General features: G+C 37.1%; 1 protein-coding gene across 9 annotated transcripts in view; it reads left to right on the forward strand.

Annotated features, from left to right (window-relative positions):
- Positions 1–20,224, forward strand: part of SPAG9 (sperm associated antigen 9) — a 64,741-nt gene that overhangs the window by 29,826 nt on the left and 14,691 nt on the right. For 7 of the 9 annotated variants that reach the window (XM_054846178.1, XM_054846179.1, XM_054846180.1 and 4 more), the window contains 16 exons: positions 1,709–1,862; positions 5,529–5,739; positions 6,247–6,346; positions 7,487–7,608; positions 10,745–10,802; positions 11,372–11,524; positions 11,612–11,663; positions 12,095–12,225; positions 13,467–13,523; positions 14,404–14,577; positions 15,334–15,463; positions 15,720–15,812; positions 16,081–16,248; positions 17,010–17,181; positions 18,060–18,287; positions 19,078–19,273. In XM_054846178.1, the coding sequence (XP_054702153.1) occupies positions 1,709–1,862; positions 5,529–5,739; positions 6,247–6,346; positions 7,487–7,608; positions 10,745–10,802; positions 11,372–11,524; positions 11,612–11,663; positions 12,095–12,225; positions 13,467–13,523; positions 14,404–14,577; positions 15,334–15,463; positions 15,720–15,812; positions 16,081–16,248; positions 17,010–17,181; positions 18,060–18,287; positions 19,078–19,273 (2,199 nt within the window). The remainder of the gene's footprint in view (positions 1–1,708; positions 1,863–5,528; positions 5,740–6,246; positions 6,347–7,486; positions 7,609–10,744; positions 10,803–11,371; positions 11,525–11,611; positions 11,664–12,094; positions 12,226–13,466; positions 13,524–14,403; positions 14,578–15,333; positions 15,464–15,719; positions 15,813–16,080; positions 16,249–17,009; positions 17,182–18,059; positions 18,288–19,077; positions 19,274–20,224) is intronic. The other 2 variants (XM_054846181.1, XM_054846183.1) reach the window with 1 other exon arrangement.

A 20,224-nucleotide genomic window follows, 5' to 3' on the forward strand; every position in this document is an offset into this window, starting at 1 on the left:
TTAGTTCTGGGGCCGTTTTTCACAAAGACTTTTCAGCTCAGTTAGTTTGCAGGTGCTGGAACAGTATCTGATGCTTTTTATTTTGTAACCCTGGCTAATTTTGCTTTACTTGCTTTGCCTCCTTTACTCTGCTAAACTACTTCTGAATTAACAATGTAGCTTGGAATAATATTTATGAAGGGCCGAGATACATGCAATGTGAGAATTAGTTGCAAAGAATTTTTTTTTTGTGACGGGAAGTGGGTTTTGTACACCTGTACTGGAAAGGTTATGCCAATTAAAATTGTTTACTATTTGAGCATTGGGGTTTTTTGGTGATGTAACATTTACCGAGTTTGCTACTTAATTGCTAAATACAAGCCCTTCTTGCCTACCTTTTCTAAGTAAACAAAACAAATTTATAAAAGCGTTTAGCTTTTGCTTTTCAACATGCCCTTTCATATTTTTGCATATAACTTATATGCAGATACTAATTCTGCACAGAATTATGCCTAGGTTACATTTAACTTGTGAGAAGCCTTGCAAAAGAAACTACATGTTGTTGTGATTTGACTTTTTATAATGCTAAAATGTGAGATCTCTCAAATCTTAACATTTTGTCTGGATTGTCTCTGCAGGGATACTTGCAGGCAATGCTTTCTCTCAAGAAGCATATTTTTCTGCCATCACTTGTGCACGCTTTTATCTTCTGTCTGCAGTATACTTAAAGCTGTGCTAGTTGATTACAGTCCTTTTTTCTGTATTTCATTGTTCTGACTGAACAAATGCTTTGCTTTATCTCAATTCTATGCCTGGCTGATATTTTTCCTTTTCAGGGCTGGCTGTAGCATCCTATGAGTTGCATTCTACACAATGTTTTTGTCTCTTGCTAGCAGGAAGAATTGATCTTTTTGTTCACTGATCACATTACTGACAGCAAGATTGACTTGAGGATTTTTTTTTTTAATATGAATCTTTGGAATTTCCAAACATTGTTTGCCATAGAGAAGTGATAAAGACAGCAGAGATGGTGAAGAGTTGGGATGAAGTAATTTGCCTTACTGGCACAAGCTTTTGTGCAGATTTAGGGTGAAGTAGAGTGAACTGATCTTGGTTAAAACTACACAGTTTTTGGCTGGGCTAGTTCTAACATCGGTAATTCCTTGACCCAGTTTTTTTCAGTTACACAAATACGTGTAATTCCTGTGATCTTCAGAAGAAAAAATACCATACATTTTGAGAAGAGTTGGACTTTAAGCTGACTTGTTTATAACTTTCCCAAATGCTTCAGTTAATGATTTAGCTGTTGGCTGTTGTGGAAGTTATGTGGTATTGTATCTTGCAAAAAAAAAAAAAAAAAAAAGAAGAAAAATAGTATTTTTGAGTGGTTGCTGAAAACTGAAATTTAAAATGTAATAAGGAAACATTTTCATCATGCTCCTGTTTGTTCCATTTGTGTAAAACTTGTTTACTATAGATTAGCTTTGGTGCAATCAATAACTGCTGCCTAAAGCCATGAAATACACTATTTGCAATTAAATAATGTGAAATGAGGAATTATGTGCTGTAATACAAGCTGTGTATGCTACATTGTATATTTAATAGAGCATAGTGTATGAATGTTTGAACCTATAATTTTACCACTTCCCTGCTGATTTCAGAGGCATACAGGAAAATAAATCGTGTGACATCTGAAATGGCTGATGAAACCCGTCTCTCTTTCCAACAGAAAGGAGCGTCCGATATCACTGGGCATCTTCCCATTACCTCCAGGAGATGCACTACTCACGCCTGAAACTCAGAGAGAAGCGGGGGAAACGCCTGGGTCAGAGCACTGGAAATTTCATGAGCTAAGCCAGCCACGGTCCCACACAAGCCTAAAGGTGAGCACTCAGCTCGGCTGCCTGGTGTGTTAGGAGAAACGCCCATAAACAGGTTATAGATCCTTAATGGGGAAAAAAAGCATGTTGAAGGGGAGGAGGGAAACCTCTAAATCATCTTTGTGTAAGCCAAGTATGTTGCTTTCTCAAATGAGCTTTAAGGGAACTTATTTACTGTAAGAAATGGAGTTTCTTATAGTAAATGGGGAGTGGTGTTGGAGTGCGATGAATCTGGCAGTCAGGATGAGGGTGCACTAACAGCACAGCAGGAGGAGGGATCTGCAGGGTGAAGAACTCCAGAACGTGTAAAGCCTCCCTGTATCTGTATGATGATGAGGTTTTTTGGAAGACTGTGGATGTACTGTTGTTTCTGAAAGGCATACAGCTGAGAGGAATGGCCTCCTAAGTGAACTTAATACCTAACAGGGGAGTATCCAACTGATAAGAATTCCAAAGCTGTCCAGAAATAATTGGAACCCAGGCTTGGGGTTTTTTTGCCTAGAGGTAATATGGAGATAATGGGAAGTGTAAGTAATGGTTAATTATAAACATATCAAAGCAACAACAGGACTTTGGATCTAAAAATTTGTCACTTAAACTCTTGGCTAGGACTGGTTTTGGACCTTAAATTTGTCCTATTCCCTTTCTCCTTTGTCAGTTAACATCAATAATTTGACAAACTTTAGGAGAGCTGACTGAAATGCAACTTAAAGGTATGACTAAGAGTAAGTGGAGATGAGATGTAAAGGGAGGTCTCTGATCCCATCCTGTCTCCTCAGAAACTTATACTAATTACTATATGTTGTCAAAATAGGTTTTTTGGTATAGTTCTAAAAAAAAAAAAGTGCTGCTAAAAGAGAACTTACAAAACAGCACAGACTGTAATTTTTCAAACCTAGTTAGTCAAAATAAGTTCCTTAGGTCCAAGGCAGCATCTTTGCTTTTTAGCTGTGGATGTAAAGTATTTCTGAAGTGAACATGTTGAATAACATGACATATTGAAGTCATAACCAGAATTTGAAACATTTTTCTTTAGTACTTTTATTTCCTCTAAATACTTTAAACATCAAGTACAAGGCACAAACAAGATTCTGTTGCTTTCAGGCATCTCTTTTCCATTCATGCATGAGCATTTCATTAATGGTCAGTGTTTCCCCTAAAAGTATCACAAAGAGGAGGTGTCAAGGAGAAACCCAGACTAAAAAGATGGGGTATCCTGTAGTGCCATTGCAGGGTGTCATTGTATGACAACGTACAATTAGGTACTATTCATTCTCTTCTGCTTATTCCTGCAAAGTGTTGCAGATGAGCTGCTGCTTCTTCAGATTTAATTATCTAATTTTGAAACTAATTTTTCTTTTTTCAGGAAAAGTCTTTTGGCAACATTGCCAAAAAAAGTCAAATTTGTGAAGTCAACCCAGCACTGACTTTCAAATGCTTAGGCTTTGAGATATTGAGTAATTCATTGTCACTTAATGGAATTCCATTTAATTTTCATGAGCTGTAGAACAAACATTTGTGATAGCTTAATCAATATAGTTTCCAACAGCTAAAAAAATACAGTAAAGTCAGAAATATAAAATAGATGGTATCATTTGAAATTCCTTTAAGGAAAGGACAATTCTCTTCACTGTTTTCTCTGGTGCTATCAAGTTGTTTTTCTTGAGTTTTGTGTGTGAAAGTCAGTGATCAGTCTGTGCTGCATCAGTTAGTGGATGCTTTTGGAATACAAAGATGTAGAAATGTTTGAACAGAGCCAACAACTCTGAGGTTTTATTTGTTGTTTGTGTGAACTCTGGACTCCCTCTGTAAGGGCTACCATTTCCTTCCTTCTGTTTCTGCTTGCTGAAGTATGAATTGTTATCCAGCGGCTGAACTTCACCAATTCAAAAGACAATTGGGTCAATTGTGTAGTTTTTTTTTCTTTAATGGCCATAACGTATCTCATATAATGCTTTCATATGTGGGTTTTGCCTTGTATAACTGTGGGTAAGTGTACATGTTTTATTCCTTTAGGGGTGTCTGTTAGTTGACTGTATTTTTCAATAATTTTGTCAGAATATCAAATATTAAAAATTGATTATTTTTGGATTTACTAAAAAATGATGAAAACTGGAAGTAATTCATAGGCAGGTCTTGAAAGTGCTGAATTTTCTTTCTAGGGCTTGCAAAATCCACATGGGGATGTCACTGTAGGAGGCAGGCTTTACATTTATGCTGATCTGGATAAATGTGTGTTTTCTTTCCTGCCACCATGAATTAAAATCTTATCTTTCCAGAAAGTTCCAAAAGTAAAAATTTAGAAGTTACAATTCTTGATAATCTTACACTAAGTACAAATGAGAGAATGTGTGTCTATATGCAGGTCTGTCTTGGTTTTGGGTTTTTTTTTTTAAATAACCTTAAAATTCAGTTTCACTTCCTTCACCAAAAGGGGTACTAGCACTATGATGAATTCATGTCTCTCAAAATCTAAGCTTGCTTCATTCTTGACAAGTTTTGGTTTCTTCAGCTAACAGATACATTCTCTTTAAATGTCACAGACTTGTCTAGGAGACATGCTTTCACATCTGCTTCCCAAACAAAACCCTCAAAGAACTTTTTATCAAAACTTGCCATCCTGCCTTCATTTTGCACGTACCAGCCTCAATGTTTCATCTTGATTTTTCCCAAGGACATTCCTCTAACACTGCATGCTAGAAAATACTGACCTAAACAGACCAATTTGTTTTCATATCTGCAGTGAAATCTTGTTCGTTGTTTCGTGCTATTTGTCATAGTTAAGATGTCTGGGTGCTGGTACGGCTCTCGTCATGAAAGAGGAATGAAATATAAATGGAGACACTGTCCAGAAAAGGGTTATTAGTATTATCAGATAGTAGCCTCTAGTTACATCAAATACAGTGCCCGATGCAGCTTTGTCTGGGTAATGATCATAATCCAGAGTCTAGAGGCTGGATTAATAGCCATACTTGTGGTTCCTGATATAGTGTTTCTGTAACGTAAACTGTTGCCAGGAATTAGCTTCATTTACTGATGCTCCATAGCTGATCTGAAATCTAACCGGACAAGTAGTCGCTGCAGTTCAGTGTCTCATTCCCAAGGTCTTCCAGGGCTTACAGTTGAGACTGGAAAGTGCGTAAAAACAGTTTGAGCAAAGTGCATGCAAATACTATGGTTTTTATACCAGTTGAATCCATGTTCTGTATCAGTGCTTCGATGTCTACTTTGTAAGAAGATTTTTTTTAAGATATTGTGCACATGTTGAACAATTAAAATTTTTAGAATAGCTTTGGGAAGATTCAGCAATTCATTGTGCAGCTACAGGAACTATTAATAGGGAAATTCTGCCTGTTGTTTTGAAGACTTAACAGAAAAGCATCCTAAAGGTTGTGACTATACTTTATCAACTGAGAGCAAGTATTAGTATTAAAAATAAGAGCATGTGTTATATAGCTATAACCTCCCTAACAGAAGTGAAACCATAGCTGTAGTCTAAAGATGAATTTGGCAGTACTGGCTTAAAGTATTCTTTCTGTTCTGGCTTATTTTCATATTCTTCGGTAAAATACAGTAATTTTGGTGTTTGTTCTTTAGTTTATATGCCTAACTCTTCTAATAATACTTTCATTTGTGTTCATTTTTTTTAATGGTAACATTCAATTTTAGGATGAGCTCTCTGATGTCAGCCAAGCAGGCTCAAAATCTACTACTCCGGCATCCACAGCTGCTTCAGATGTACCTGTGCTGCCTGCTGAAACTCCTCAAAAGGAAGATGTCGAAGGACTTGCAAAGGGCACAGACATGCCGAATGAGAAGCTGGACGTAAGCAAGAATATTGAAGTACAGGTAGCTCAAGAGACAAGAAATGTGTCTACTGGTGAGCTGCTTTAACTTCTTAGTATATGCTTACTACGGAGCTCATATTTAATCTGTTATGAAATTTCTTTAATTGTTGTGCCACAAATGAGAAATGTTTTTCGACGTATTATTTTTAGGAATACAGAATATTGGTAAGAGATATAAGTCTGTTTATAAGTGAATTTAGTCCTTATTTTTCTAGAATCGGAGTTATTTATGACACTTCCTTGTAAACAGAAGAAGTGGCACTCATGTAGTCACAAGATGAAAGACCATCTACTTAGAGAAGTAGAAGTAGTGGGGAATAACTGCTTGGGACGACGTAAATTGAGGAGAGACTTGTTTAGAAATTCAGGTGTCTGCACTAGAGTATCAAAATCCATAGGTCTTCTCATTGAATTGCCTTGATGATGCTTTGAACAGAAGTTTACTGAGTTGTTGATTGATTAGTAAGAACTACATGTAGTTAATGTCCTATGTCACAGTGATTTTGTTTATGGAGATGTACCACTTGCTTTTTCCCTAGGTGGAAATGAAAATGAAGAAAAATCTGAAGTTCAGGCAATCATTGAGTCAACTCCAGAGTTGGATATGGATAAAGATCTCAGTGGATATAAGGGTTCCAGGTAAGTCGTGTGTTGTCATTTGAGTAGGAAGAGCAATTTTAGAAGGTACCAGACTTCAGTTTTGAACTCATGACTTGTGCAGAAATTTTACCAGACTGAGGTCATGCATTATATAATAAATCTCCCACTCCTGTGACCTTATTTCCCCAAATTCCTTGGGAGGTTTTACGTGCAACAGCAGTTCTTCGTTCTGTTGCTACAACTGATGAACATTCAGGGGACTTCATATTACAGCAGACTTAAGAATGCTTAAATATTCTTTCCATATTTCAAACAAAAGATCTATACCAAGAGGCCTTTTCTCCCTAGATCTGGATTTCAAGGTGACTAGCATTTTCCAAGCTGGGACCTTGTGTTTTCACCTATGTCTTGAAAATCTGGACTTACGACTGACTTTGCCAGTGTTACAGCATTTCTTGATCAGATTCTGATGGTGGAGTCCCAGTGTTGGCAGAATGCTTTTGCATGAGTCTGCTTCCTTGCAGGCTTTTGCTTGTGAAGGGTAACCTTTCTTTCAAAAGCTGTAAAGCCCCATAAGAAATCAAGCATGGGGAGTGCCTGAGCTTTTAGGTAAGCCCTGAACAATTCAGGGTCTCACCACAAGTCCTTCAAATATGTTATATGCCTGTGTGTTTCATTCTTGTGATGAGATGGAAGAAAATACCTTGTATAGTGAGCATCAATGACACGAGATCTTTGTGTGAAAGGAGCCCCTTTTCTGGCCAGAGGAATATTTTGATTTCTGATGATTTGATTCTCTTGTATCCTTGCTGTATTAAATGACTTTCAGTTTGGCTGAGCTGTCTGTTCTTTAGGCATTTGAGCTGACTAAGTCCTGACAGGGCTGAATTTCTATATGCCAAAACTTGATATGCTTTAACTTATTAAAATACTGATCAGCTCAATATCAACAGCTACCTCAAATTTGGGATCTTGATGCCCGAGTAGAACTCGAAAACAGAATCTAGGACTGTAAGCCAACTGAATGCTTCTGAAAATTTTACTTCTGTTTTTTGGGATTTTAGGGGTTTTTTTGGGGGGTAACAAATGAACTGCTGGTAAAAACATGGAGAAAACTTTCTTCAATGTGGGAATGTTTTCTTTCTGCTTTTCTATGTCTTGTTTTAATTCTTTGAATAGCACTCCTACCAAAGGCATAGAGAACAAAGCATTTGACCGTAATACAGAGTCACTCTTTGAAGAGCTGTCATCTGCTGGTTCTGGCCTAATTGGAGATGTGGATGAAGGTGCAGATTTACTGGGTAAGAAAGGTTATTTAAAGAGGAATTTTCCTTGTTAGTGGAGTACTTAATTATCCTTGCTGGATTTATTGTTAGGATTCATTTGCATTAAAAACTTTTGAGTATCATCCTAAGGTGCTTATTAGGAGTACAAAAAACAGGAGAAAGTATTTGCTCTTTCTTTCTTCCAATATAACAGTATCACCCTTAATCTTTTGGGGCACTTCTTGCACTATTCTCTATTTCAGTTTTCCCTCTGTTCTCTGACACAAGTATTTTTTTTTTTTATATTGAACTAGTTTTAGGTAGTTTAATTCAGATTGTGCCCAATCTGTAATGGCCTGGCTTTATCACCTCTCTATGGAATTTAACATGTAAGAGAATTGCAGCTGAATGCAGTGGTGGTCATTTGAGAATCAAACCAGTAATGGAAAGGGGAGGGGGAACTCGCATTTCTCCTCTCCCTAAGCAGCTTGCTGCTGCTTGTGTGCTGACTGAACAAAATGTAGGTTCTGGGAATATGAGTTGAGCAGGAGCAAAAAGGTCATTAAAAGAAGGATCTTTCTCTAAACAATGAGTGCCTTATATTATAACAAGATATTTTTGGACATATCAATGTTCAGGCCTCATTTTGAAATAATGAAAGCTGGTACTATGGAATGTATAAAATGCAGATGCAACTTCTGTGTGTTTTAGGAATGCGTTGTATATAGAAAATCATCAGTTTGCTTCTGTCGTCTGACCCGGCAGAAATACAGATTGTTAGCAGTATTATTGAGAACTGTTGTGTGTGCAATCTGGATTTCTGGTTGTTCAGTGTTCCACCAGAAACTTATTTTACATCAAGTAGGTGACGTTTCTGCAAAGTATTACTCACTGGGAGTAATAGGCCTATCTCCAGTCTGAGATGGGTTTCCTTTGTTGTCACTCTCTGCTGCTTTGAATCCTGAGCAGTGAGAACCACCCCATCCCTGCTGGAACATACTTCATCCAAAACTCTTGCACTCTGTTCTCACAGGAACAACTAATGACACATTCTGCATGCAAAAATATAGATACTGGAGAAGAAGTATTAACATGTAGCAACTTCCATCCCTTATCTACATGATAAATTGTTTAAAGAAATCAAATTACTGTCAGGACTTCCTGATAATAGGTGCTTTGCTTTCCATGGGCAAAAATAATATACTTTTTAGTATAACGTATCAAAAGTTTGTCACTGACTTCATTACTATTTTCCGTAGAACTATGGCTATAAACACTGATGTGTGCAAAATAAACATGTTGTTACAACTGGATTTGTTATGCAGAATGTGCTGGTCTAAAAGTTTTACTATATAATCACCATTTCATTTTGAGCGCAACCATACTCCAAATTACTCTGTTATTTAAAAGCCACATCTGCATCCAGGATAGTCAGTGTGTTTCAAGCATTTGGATCTGTTCTAAATGACCACTATACTTTAGTTTGGAGTTCTGTAAAAGTAGTTAATTGGGATTCTCTAATCTGTTTTCTCTTGGGCTGCATACCCAGGGGAATATTCTGGTGTGTATGCTTCTTTTCTTAAAAAAATTCTTTGAAATCTGTTGCTTCTACAGTTAGGCGTTCTTGGCTGCTGCTCTCATAAAATACATTCTCTGCATTTTTTTCCCTGCTTGGTAACATTTTTTTTTTTTTGCCTTTGCACTCTGGCTTTCTAGTTTTTGTTCTTGCATTATAAAGGATCTGAAACCTGTTGGAAGTGATCCTAGGTACTTTTATCTGTGAATATTGAAAACTTTTAAAAAGCAATAGTCACTTGAAGAAAACCTCATGATGACTGTAGTGTGTGGGATTTCTCCAGATATTGATAAAGTAACAATACCTGATCTAAATTCCTTCACTATTACACGTCATTTACTTTTAATCCAAAACCCAGAGAGACAAATTCCAGAAGAGGGAGCTTCGACTTGCATGTCTATATTTAGATACCTTTTTTATTGTTATCCAAATATCTTTTAACTCTCCTGTTACCAAAGTTGTTTAGAAGATTGTGTTCATGAAGTATTTTAAAAGGCCTCCACCATTAAGATACCAGTTTCCTTTGTTGTGTTAATCTTGGATTAGCATAATTTCTGCCATAGCAACATGCTAATTATTTTGCCATGCAAGATGTAAGATAACTATTTTCTGCCTGAAAGTTTTATCTTTTTACAAATCTGCAAATCATATTATTTTAGACATGCAAACAATAGGGTGAGAAATTAATTTCCAGAAATGTAAATAACATTGAAGTAGTTACATGAGGAGTTAAGTTCACTATTTTCCATAGTAGTATATTAATTTTAAACTTTTACTGAATGGCTTAGTGTTTCTTCCAAGTACTGTGCTTCTAAATTATTTCACAGAAAATGAGATAGACTTTTATTTATTAAGTTACTGATTTTTTGTAAGAGCTCTAACCAGTAGAAATGGTTGTGACAAACTTAACTTCTTTAACATCTGTCTTTCATATAAATCCTGCTTCTAATCACATCACATTCCACTTCAAATTTTTGGTGGTGGCTTTGTTTTAATTCACTCTTACTTCATAAGTCTAAATATTTTATTGCTCTTCACTCATACTACACCTTACATGAAATGTTTCTTGTTCTTGTTTTTGCTCTACATGGAATGCATGGGCTTTAAAGACCATAATTTCTTTGGTAAGGTATCATTTGCTCTGGGGAGATCTGCAGGGCTTTTGCAATCTGAGCTTTATAATTCAGCATGTCTTGTGTCTATAACTGATGTACCTTTGCATCTAACATGGTATAAAAAACAGTTGAGGTTTTTAAACTTAACTTTTTGTGGACTGATACTTCCCCAGTGATGCCATGTTTGGTTTTTGACTTAGTAGTAATGTCACTTCTTCAAAATGTATAGACTGGGCAGAGGTAGAACTAGCCTGTGGTTAGCCAGGCTTGCCTTTAGGCTTTAACTGAAAGGAGATTGGGAAGAAGGTGGAGGGGAAAGCTAGTTGTAGAAGGTAGGTTCTGAAACTTCAGCTAGCTCACAGGTTTTCTGACAAGTTTGTCATACTTAAAATTCAACTGGTTTTAGACAATGGCTAAACATAGGTTTTGTAAAAACATCCATTTCATGGGCTAATTTCAACTATATGTTTCCTTTGGAAAGGAATGGGTCGTGAGGTTGAAAACCTTATTTTGGAAAACACTCAGCTGTTGGAGACAAAGTAAGTGAGAATGTGAATGTAAAACCCACTGACCTTCTCTATTTTATGTCTTCAAATCTTCATACACTGAAAGCTGAAATCGTACAAATGTGCTTCTAGTTCAGAGTAGCGTAGGTATAAGTGTTTTGAATTTGTAGGTATAGTTGGCTAAATGTATAGCTTAGTTGGTATTCTTCTAGAAATTAAGGACCTAAGAAGCAAAAGCTGCTTTTATCCTTGTAAGGCTACAAGAAATGCAGTGCTGTGTCCTAATGAGATCAACTCCCTGCCTTTTCTGTTAGAAATACAGCTGTAACTGCAGAAGCTAATACTTTGGAGCACTGCTGAGGAATTCAACCTCTAAGCAAACTGTTCTGATTTATCAGTATTTTCTCTAATATAGGGGTGTGAATGTGTTTGAGCATTTGAGATTTGGGGGTGGGGGGAGAGGGCTTGACCTGTTTTAGAAAGCTGTAGCTTTTTACAGCAGTTCTATGTAAGAAAAGAATATTCAGGAATAAAATCAGGCTGAAGTTAAACTATGAGACCATAGTCATCTTTGTAATGGTGTGTTTTAAATGTTTGTCTAGAAATGCACTGAATGTAGTGAAGAATGATTTGATAGCAAAGGTGGATGAATTGACCTGTGAGAAAGATGTACTACAAGGTGAATTAGAGGCTGTAAAACAAGCAAAACAAAAGCTTGAAGAGAAGAATAAGGAACTGGAAGAAGAGCTGAGAAAGTAAGTTTAATTCCATGTTTGTGAAAAAGAAAAAAACAAACCACCCACTGTGGTATCTAATGTAGCTATTTTTAATTTTGTATTTAGAGCTCGTGCAGAAGCAGAAGAAGCAAGACAGAAAGCTAAAGAGGATGATGATGTAGGTGTATGTGTGTATGTGTGTTTTTGTATGTATAATTCACAGCGGGACTTTAGAAGTTCACGTGAGTTAGTGCTACTAAACTTTACTGCTTAAGCAGTGGTAAACTTCCTCCATGTATAGGAAAAAAATAGAAGATCTAAAGAGCACAAGTAAACGTAAACGGACCATGTCTAGTTTTCTTTCTTTCCTCTCTGCCCATTATTGTGTGTCACATTCTTTTGGAAGAACTGGGGTTTTTTATTCAGATTATACTACATACAAAGGATGGGAGGAGAGGAAGGTAAAATCGAGTTAGTTGTACAAAGCCCCAAATGATTTGGAATCTGGAATTGTGCCCTAAACTGATTCTTATTGGAAGGCAGAGGCAGACTCTGCAAGGCCCTGCTGTGCTCCTTTGTTTGTCCTATGTTTCCTTTTTGTGTGTTCAGAGTGATGTCCCCACCGCTCAGCGGAAGCGTTTTACTCGTGTTGAAATGGCCCGTGTTCTGATGGAAAGAAATCAGTATAAAGAGAGGTTGATGGAGCTTCAGGAAGCTGTCCGATGGACTGAGATGATAAGGTAAAAGGCTCTTTTAAAAATCTTTGATAGGGCACCTTGGATTTTACAAGGTTTTGATTTTTAGCTGCAGAGTGATCTGGTCAGTAGTTTGAGGCCTTAATTGCCCATCTGCTTGTCTCCCCACATGCCCACAAATAAACTTGTGTTAAAGTTATGTGTGTATAACATCTCATGAAAATGGGTTCTTGCTGAGACCTCAGTGAAGATATGTTACTTCGTGTGATGTGAAGTAAGCACCCCTTGAAGAAATGTGTGTATTTTGGAAGGGTTAAAAAATTTGGTAGTTGCAAATAACATTAATTTGGTGAGCAGGAAAAATTACTCTGTGTGGGTGCCCATACCTTAAAGCAGTGGGCCCAATTGTCAGCTGAGATGTCCAAACAGGAATAACGTACAGTCTTCAGATTTGAGCGTAATCCATTTGTAAGGATTTGAGTTGTTCAGGAAAAAACACAATTTTAAAACTGTGCAAGGTTTGTTAAATATAAGCAGTAAAGATGGTGAACTGGTCTAGCTTGCATCCTGAATATTGAGCTGTCTGAGGGTGTGATTTTTAAAAGCAAAAGTCTTCTGCCTTGGAGCTCAGCCCAGCTCATTCTTGTCGCATCCCCCAAGCCGTGCCTGTGTCCAGAGGTAATGGTGTCGTTCGGTGCTGCCTGCCCGTCAGGTATGACAATGGCATTTAAGGCTTTCATTGTCCTCAATACCTGTGAGCCATTTGAAGTCTGAGAGGAAAAATACAGATTGCCAAGCAGACGTGGCTTGCTTTTCTATAGCTATTTCTCCTGCAGAAATCCTCTCCTCTCTCTGCATCTATGGCTTCAGGAATGATCACTTTATCATTTATTTACAGATGTGCAGAAGAATAAGAGGCTTTAAAATAAAGGGCAATGGTTAACATATTAAAAAACAGGAGGTGGAAGAATTTAAAATCATTTGCTGCTGTCTTCTATCTGTTTCCATTGCAAAGTGTTAAACATTTGTCTCTTCTGTCTGAAAGCACTCACAGTTGTGCTTGTGATGCAAGTAAACGTGGATGATGTTTATTATGGAACTTCAGTTCATCTAGTGAGAATTTCAGTATTGTGCTCTGATCAGAAAAGAAGCGGCAATCTGAAGAAACAGGCTTTGATACTTTTGATATGTTATCCTGGGCTTTTTAAATGAGTTACATACTGTTCCATTGCTTTCCTTTTGTTAATTAATGCTTACTCAGTAAACTTGGAATTCATTTCTTGTAGAGCATCAAGAGAAAATCCAGCCATGCAAGAAAAGAAGAGATCAAGCATTTGGCAGTTGTAAGTATTGAAACACAACTCACTGGCAAAAATAAATAAAAGACCCTAACCAATTAGCTGGTCCATTTTTGTATGTTAGCTAATTATCTTTTGGCAGATGAAGAGATCTTAACTGTTCTCCTCTTGTTACCTAGCATGCCAGCTCGGTAAGACTGTTCTTGAAGACAAAATGTATCGTAAGCTGCATCACATAGTGAATGGCTGTGCACTTTGTGAAGTTAAATGCCAAAGTGCTGTAACTTTTTTTCTAGTTGAATATGCACCAGGTCTCTTGTTCTGAACATTTTTCTGGATTCTTTTTTTATGATGAAAAATAGAAACTTGAATAACTTGCGTGGATTGCATTTATTTCAGCTTCCTTTCCCTCTATGAAGTACGGCTTACTGATTGTTAAATTTTCCTTTCTAACTTGAGGCTCTTTAAAACAGTGTTATTCACAACAAGATATTTGTCAAATAATCTTTTCGATGTTGTGGTTTGACAATTACTCTGTGTGTTAGCCCAGAAAATGATGGAGTTTTTAAACTGCTCTGTGCATGAACTAATATAAACTAATATAAACATGAACTAATAAAACTGTCTTCCAGGTCTGATGTTCACATCCTAATTTTGTTGGTTCCCTGTAAATCTTCGTTCAAGATGAAGATCCCATTAAACTTGATAAACAAATGGGATAATAATTCTTTAAGAATTTTGCTTACTGACATGAGTTTCTGTGCTTTGAGAGTGTTGCTGAGTGTGTGGTGGCTGCTGCTATATTGGGCTCCAGTTTCTTAGTCTAACTGGCTTGAGCAGACTAGCATATGCAGTGTTTTGCCTGCATAGTCAAATTTTGGATGTATCTTACAAATCTTAACTCTCATCTTTTTTTTTCTTCTAGTTTTAGCAGGCTCTTCAGTTCATCTAGCAATACAGCTAAGAAACCAGAACCTCCTGTCAATGTTAAATATAATGCTCCAACCTCACATATTACTCCATCAGTCAAGAAAAGAAGCAGCACCTTATCTCAATTACCTAGTGACAAATCTAAAGCCTTTGAATTCCTCAGTGAAGAGTAAGACATTTTGGTTTTATAATACTAGATACGCTCTATTGGGTATTTACTCTTTTAATCCTCCGAGATAAATAGCATTGCTGCTAAGTGTTGTAGCTTAACCTGGCAGGCAGCTACAACCACCACACAGCTGATCGCTCGCATTATACTGAAGTATAATGTTCTCCTGAAGTGAATGTTGATATGTAAGAAATCAATATAGTGCAGACTGAAATGCGCAGCAGTGGATGAGTATCTGGGTACCTGACATAGAAGTCTGTTTGGCAAATATCACTGCCTTTCATAAGAGTGCATTTAGGCACAGGAGGCAGCACTCAGTACGGTTTTGTATGCAAGTGTTGTAGCTAAGCAGTAACTGTATGCATACTGTCACTTTAAATTCAGTGGAAAGATAGAACAATATGAGTCAGGCTAACAAATATCTGTAATTACTTTTTTCTCCTCTGCTTCTTTTTGGCAATATATCCTTTTGGTTTACAACTTTTAAAGCCTCTAGTAGAGGTACATAACTCAAGTTCATTTTCTTTAAGGATACTGACAATAGACTTTCTGGTTTTGCCTGTCTTTCACAGGTGCCTTAGAAATAGCCCACAGGAAACCTATTGTTCTATAGGTGATGTGTGGGAAAAACTAGGGATCTCTTTAGTAACCCAGTGTTTCCACAGAGATCTTGTCTATTGAGTTTAATAGCAATTTTGATTACACAAAGAATTCTAAAGAGCGTAAATAACAGGTTCTTTAATGACTCTTCCCTAGAACTGAAGCCAGTTTAGCCTCACGCAGAGAGCAGAAGAGAGAGCAGTATCGCCAAGTGAAAGCACATGTTCAGAAAGAGGATGGTAGAGTGCAAGCATTTGGCTGGAGTCTACCTCAGAAGTACAAACAGGTATCATGCTTATGTTTTCATACGTAGTGGTAACAGCTCCATGTTTTGTGAAATTTGAACAGCGTATAATTTCACAGCTTGTGTTTGTGAGTGATTCCAGCAGTTTTTTGTTGAACTTTTGCAGTTAAAAGACTCTTTCTAAGGAAAATCACAATACAAAATTCTTAATCATGTTTAATAAAGTCTGATCACCTGATTCCAAAGACTGCAAACCTCTTTTGAAGGGGAAAGCTTTTCTGTTGTTTTTTTTGTCTAGGTAGCAAATGGTGGCCAGGGTGACAATAAGATGAAGAACTTGCCTGTACCTGTTTACCTGAGACCTTTAGATGAGAAGGATACCTCTATGAAGGTAGGATATTTACAGCATTGACATAGAAAATTGGACAACCTATGTTTTGAATATTTTTATTTTAGACCCAATTATTTTCTTTTTTAAATAAAGTTTCTTTTTAAAGCACAGGTGAATCAGAATTTAAGCTTCAGTAGAAATGTACATTAATCTTAAATTCCTTAAAATGGACTGCAGAGATACAATAATTTTGATTTAACAACATACTGAACAAAGGGTGTGTCTTTTTAGTTTAACATTTAAGTGAAGTATGTATTTTTCTTTCAAGCTGTGGTGTGCTGTAGGGGTAAACCTATCAGGAGGGAAAACACGAGACGGCGGGTCTGTGGTTGGCGCTAGCGTATTCTACAATGATGTGACTGGTACGGATGCAGATGGCAACAAGCAGCAAACAGGATCTCAAAGTAGCTTAGACAGACTAGACCAAGAGCTCAAGGTAAGATCACATAAGGCATGGTGAATAACTTAAATAGTTGAACACCTTTACTCTGTAGATTAATATATTTTGTAATCAGGTTTATTGGTAATGAACAGGTTTTTCTTGGGTAGTCATCAACCCAAGATATATTTGGGTTATTGAATCCATCCACAAAAGTACTGTGATTCTTTCTTGTGTGCCAACTTGTTGGCAAATCTGAGGAGCAAATCAATTTTGCGTTGAAATGAATCACTGCTTATGCCAGTGCTGCTTGCTTTAAAAAACATTTGTGACAGAGTTGTTTGTGCTGTGGCTGCCATTTAAATGGGTTTTTAGGTGTCTGTGCCATTGTCTAAAAATGTGGTAGTCTTCATGACTTCGTGAAGCAATGAATGGAATTCATATTAAGGGCATAGAATCAAAGCCTTAATTTTGAAGTGCTTTGGGACATCATATTAAGTTGTGGTGGTACTGAGTATGGTAGCTGGCACCTAAATAGTGTTCTTGTGTAGCTTTGTATTTGTCTAACTGTGTAATTGTGAAATTACTTTCTATAGTTTTCTACATAAGTATGAAGTATTAGGGGTTTTATATTCCAAATACATAGAGAACAAGTAAATACATGTAAATTTACAGTGGCACTAAAGATATTTAACTTATCACATATGTATGTTTCTGTAGTTGATAATATGAGAACAGACGATATCAAAGGCTGTAGTTCTATTCTTGCCCACCTTCTTGTCGTTGTTCACCTCTGTTCTGCCTTTATTCTCCTTCAGGACCAGCAGAAGGAGCTGAAACATCAGGAAGAATTATCCAGTCTAGTGTGGATCTGCACTAGCACACATTCTGCTACAAAAGTTATCATTATTGATGCTAATCAACCAGGAAATATTCTGGACAGTTTCATTGTTTGCAATTCTCATGTGCTTTGTATTGCTAGTGTACCAGGTAAAGACTTGTGATGTTTTAGCTCCTGCTTTTTTAACTGTATCTTATTCAGATTTTCTTACTCAAAGATTTATTAATTAGTATGATAAAATAACATGTATCTTGAAGATAAGTAGCAAGTCTCGAAGCTTCCTGTAGAGGGAATCCGTGTTACGTTGAGAGTGTATGTGGCGAGTGTACTGAGGGAGGTTTAATAGAAGGATGTTATGAACCTGCAGAAGAACTAATTGTGCTTTTGGATTTCTTGTTTCTTGGCTTATAGACTTATAGAAGTCTGTAGCACTAGTTCCAGTGAAGCAGTTTTGTTTAATGAGCTCAGAAGAAATATCTTTCCACTGAAGTTTGAGGTTTTGCTCCATTGAAACTATGTACAACTTCTAAAATCAAAACAGTATAAAATATGGTAAAATACAATAAAAATGTCAAGAAACCAAGAATATTTTAAGTCTTAAGGGTATTTGGGAGGGTTGTAGGAGAGAAAAGCAGCTTTTCTTCCAGAACAAAGGATCTGTTGCAGTTAAAATCTTCATAAAGACATGGATAGATATCCCTGCATATGTGCACTGTCAAAAAATCTAATTTTAATGGAAAACGTATTTGAAATAGAAATAAACTAGTTGGAAAACTCTGCAGATTTTAAATACAGCTTATGACATTCAGATGTGCAGCATGCGTAGATGCTGCTTGTGCTTTTTGAGTTTTGTGACAGCATCTTTAATGTCTGCTGATCATGTTAAAATAAGCTTGTAGATAGGTACCTGCATGTTAAATCTCAGTTGCTGGAGAGTTCATTCAGTTTGAAAGCATAGCTTGTTATTAGGTAAAAAAGTGATTTCCCTTTGTGCCCATAAGAAACATGCGAGTTTAATCTCTTTCAGGGGCAAGGGAAACAGACTATCCTGCAGGAGAAGAAGGGTCTCAAGAAGCAGATCCCAGCCAAGTGGACAAATCATCCCTGTGTGGAAGTATGACTAGCAACAGCTCTGCAGAAACAGATAGCTTGCTAGGAGGAATAACAGTGGTTGGCTGTACTGCTGAGGGTATCACAGGAGCACCTGTAGCTCACGATGCAAATGGTGGCTCACCAATGACAGATAAACAGTCAGGTATGACAGTCCTACAAGTATGCCAGGGATGGCCAAACACCATTAGGTATAACGGAGAAATGAATGGTGCAAGTATTTAATGTAATAGTTTGTCTGTAAGCGATGATAACATACAAGTACTCTGTGGGAAATGGCCCATCAGTCTGACATAACTTGCACTGTGTAATTGTAGCTGGAAACTTTGTGGAGGTGATATTAAACAGGCATAGACAATTGCTTCTTTCAAAGAAGAGAACTCTATCTTGCGCACAATGTAGAGAGAGCTTTTAAGTTACTCGGTATTTGAAATGCAGACCTTACTGACAGATGATAGAATGTGAGTATATGCCTTAAATCTTGTAAAGCTGTAATAGAGATTTAAGTGAAGCTGTTTACTTTGTAGGCATTCTTAATATTTTCTGTCATATACCTTTCAGAGCTGTATGGTGATATGATTGTTAATGGATATTGTTTATTGGACTTGAACGCCATTTCTTTTCTTATGGCATATAATACTGTTACCATAGTTTTTAATTGATTGGATTTCACTACTATTCTAGTTAATCACTTAAAGGGCAATCTGTGCCATCAGTCACTGGACTGATACTTAAAAGGCATTTGACACTTGTTGATACACAAACTTTAGTGGGTTGCAGTGTTTCAGATTTTTTTTATTTTTTTAAGATGAGATATAAAATCTGGATTGTGATGGTTATTACACCTATTCACTTAGTATCAAGTTCTGGCTGTTTTAAACAATTGAGAATTCTCTTGCAGTTGTTAAAAGTTCTTGAAATTTTTTGTTCCATAGATACTGCAACTGAAAGTAATTCAGTAGATGAGAACATTCCAACAGCAGAAGAGGCAACAGAAGCAACAGAAGTCAATGCAGGGACAGGAGAAGACTCAGCTGATATTGCACAAACTGGAGTCTACACAGAGCATGTCTTTACAGATCCTCTGGGAGTGCAGAATACAACAGAGGCGTCTCCAGTGTACCAGCCTAGGTACATAGTCCTCATACTTCTTAAAAAGTGCTTAAAAAGAAAAACATAATGTTTGCAGGAACACAACATGGGGACAGAATTACTACTTTTTTCTTAAGTATGTTGAGGTTTATATAAGTAGTCTTGGTACAAGACACTCTGTTTTGCTTGCGTGAAAGGCTCACCTATGTACAAAGAGGTTTTTTGTCTGTGAACTTGTATGCCTTTAGTTCAGACGCCTCCAGAATGGGCTGAGATAAAGGCAATTTAATAAGACAGAAAAGGAAGAACATAATAATAATGATAAAAATATACAATACAAATTATGAACAGCACAATTTCTCACCACCCGAAGCTGATGCTCAACAAGTTCCTGAGCTGCCCCATGTCCCGGCCCACCCCCCAGTTATATATGGAACATGACATCATATGGTATAGAATATCCCTTTGGCCAGTCTGAGTCAGCTGTCCTGGCTGTGCCCCCTGCCAGCTTCTTGTGCACCCCCTGCCTTCTGGCAGGGCAGTGTGAGAAGCTGAAAAGTCCTTGACTGCTTGGCCACAACTAAAAACATCAGTGCATTATCAACATTGTTCTCATCCTAAATCCAAAACACAGCACTACACCCACTGCTAGGAAGAAAACTATCTGTGCTGAAACCAAGACACTGGTGCTGATCTAGACATGCCCATTTCAATTCCCTGTTTGATGTCAAAATAAATAAAAATTACACTCCTTTCTTCCAATCAACTGGTTGGTCAAATGTATGTTTCTTTTGTCAGAATAGTCAATCTGTGAGTAGTTAGAGGAGTGGAGAAGAAGCTTGAAAGTAATCAGTAATTCAAATCTTCAGGAATCTTCACTCTCCACATACAGGCACAAAAGTATCATACAACTTTTTTATAAGTGTTTCTCTTAACATGTGTCTGATGTTGTGACTGTCTTCCACCATTTCCCACAGATATCGGCAATAC

The sequence above is a fragment of the Grus americana genome, chromosome 18, assembly GCF_028858705.1.
Source record: "Grus americana isolate bGruAme1 chromosome 18, bGruAme1.mat, whole genome shotgun sequence".
Classification (NCBI taxonomy): domain Eukaryota; kingdom Metazoa; phylum Chordata; class Aves; order Gruiformes; family Gruidae; genus Grus; species Grus americana.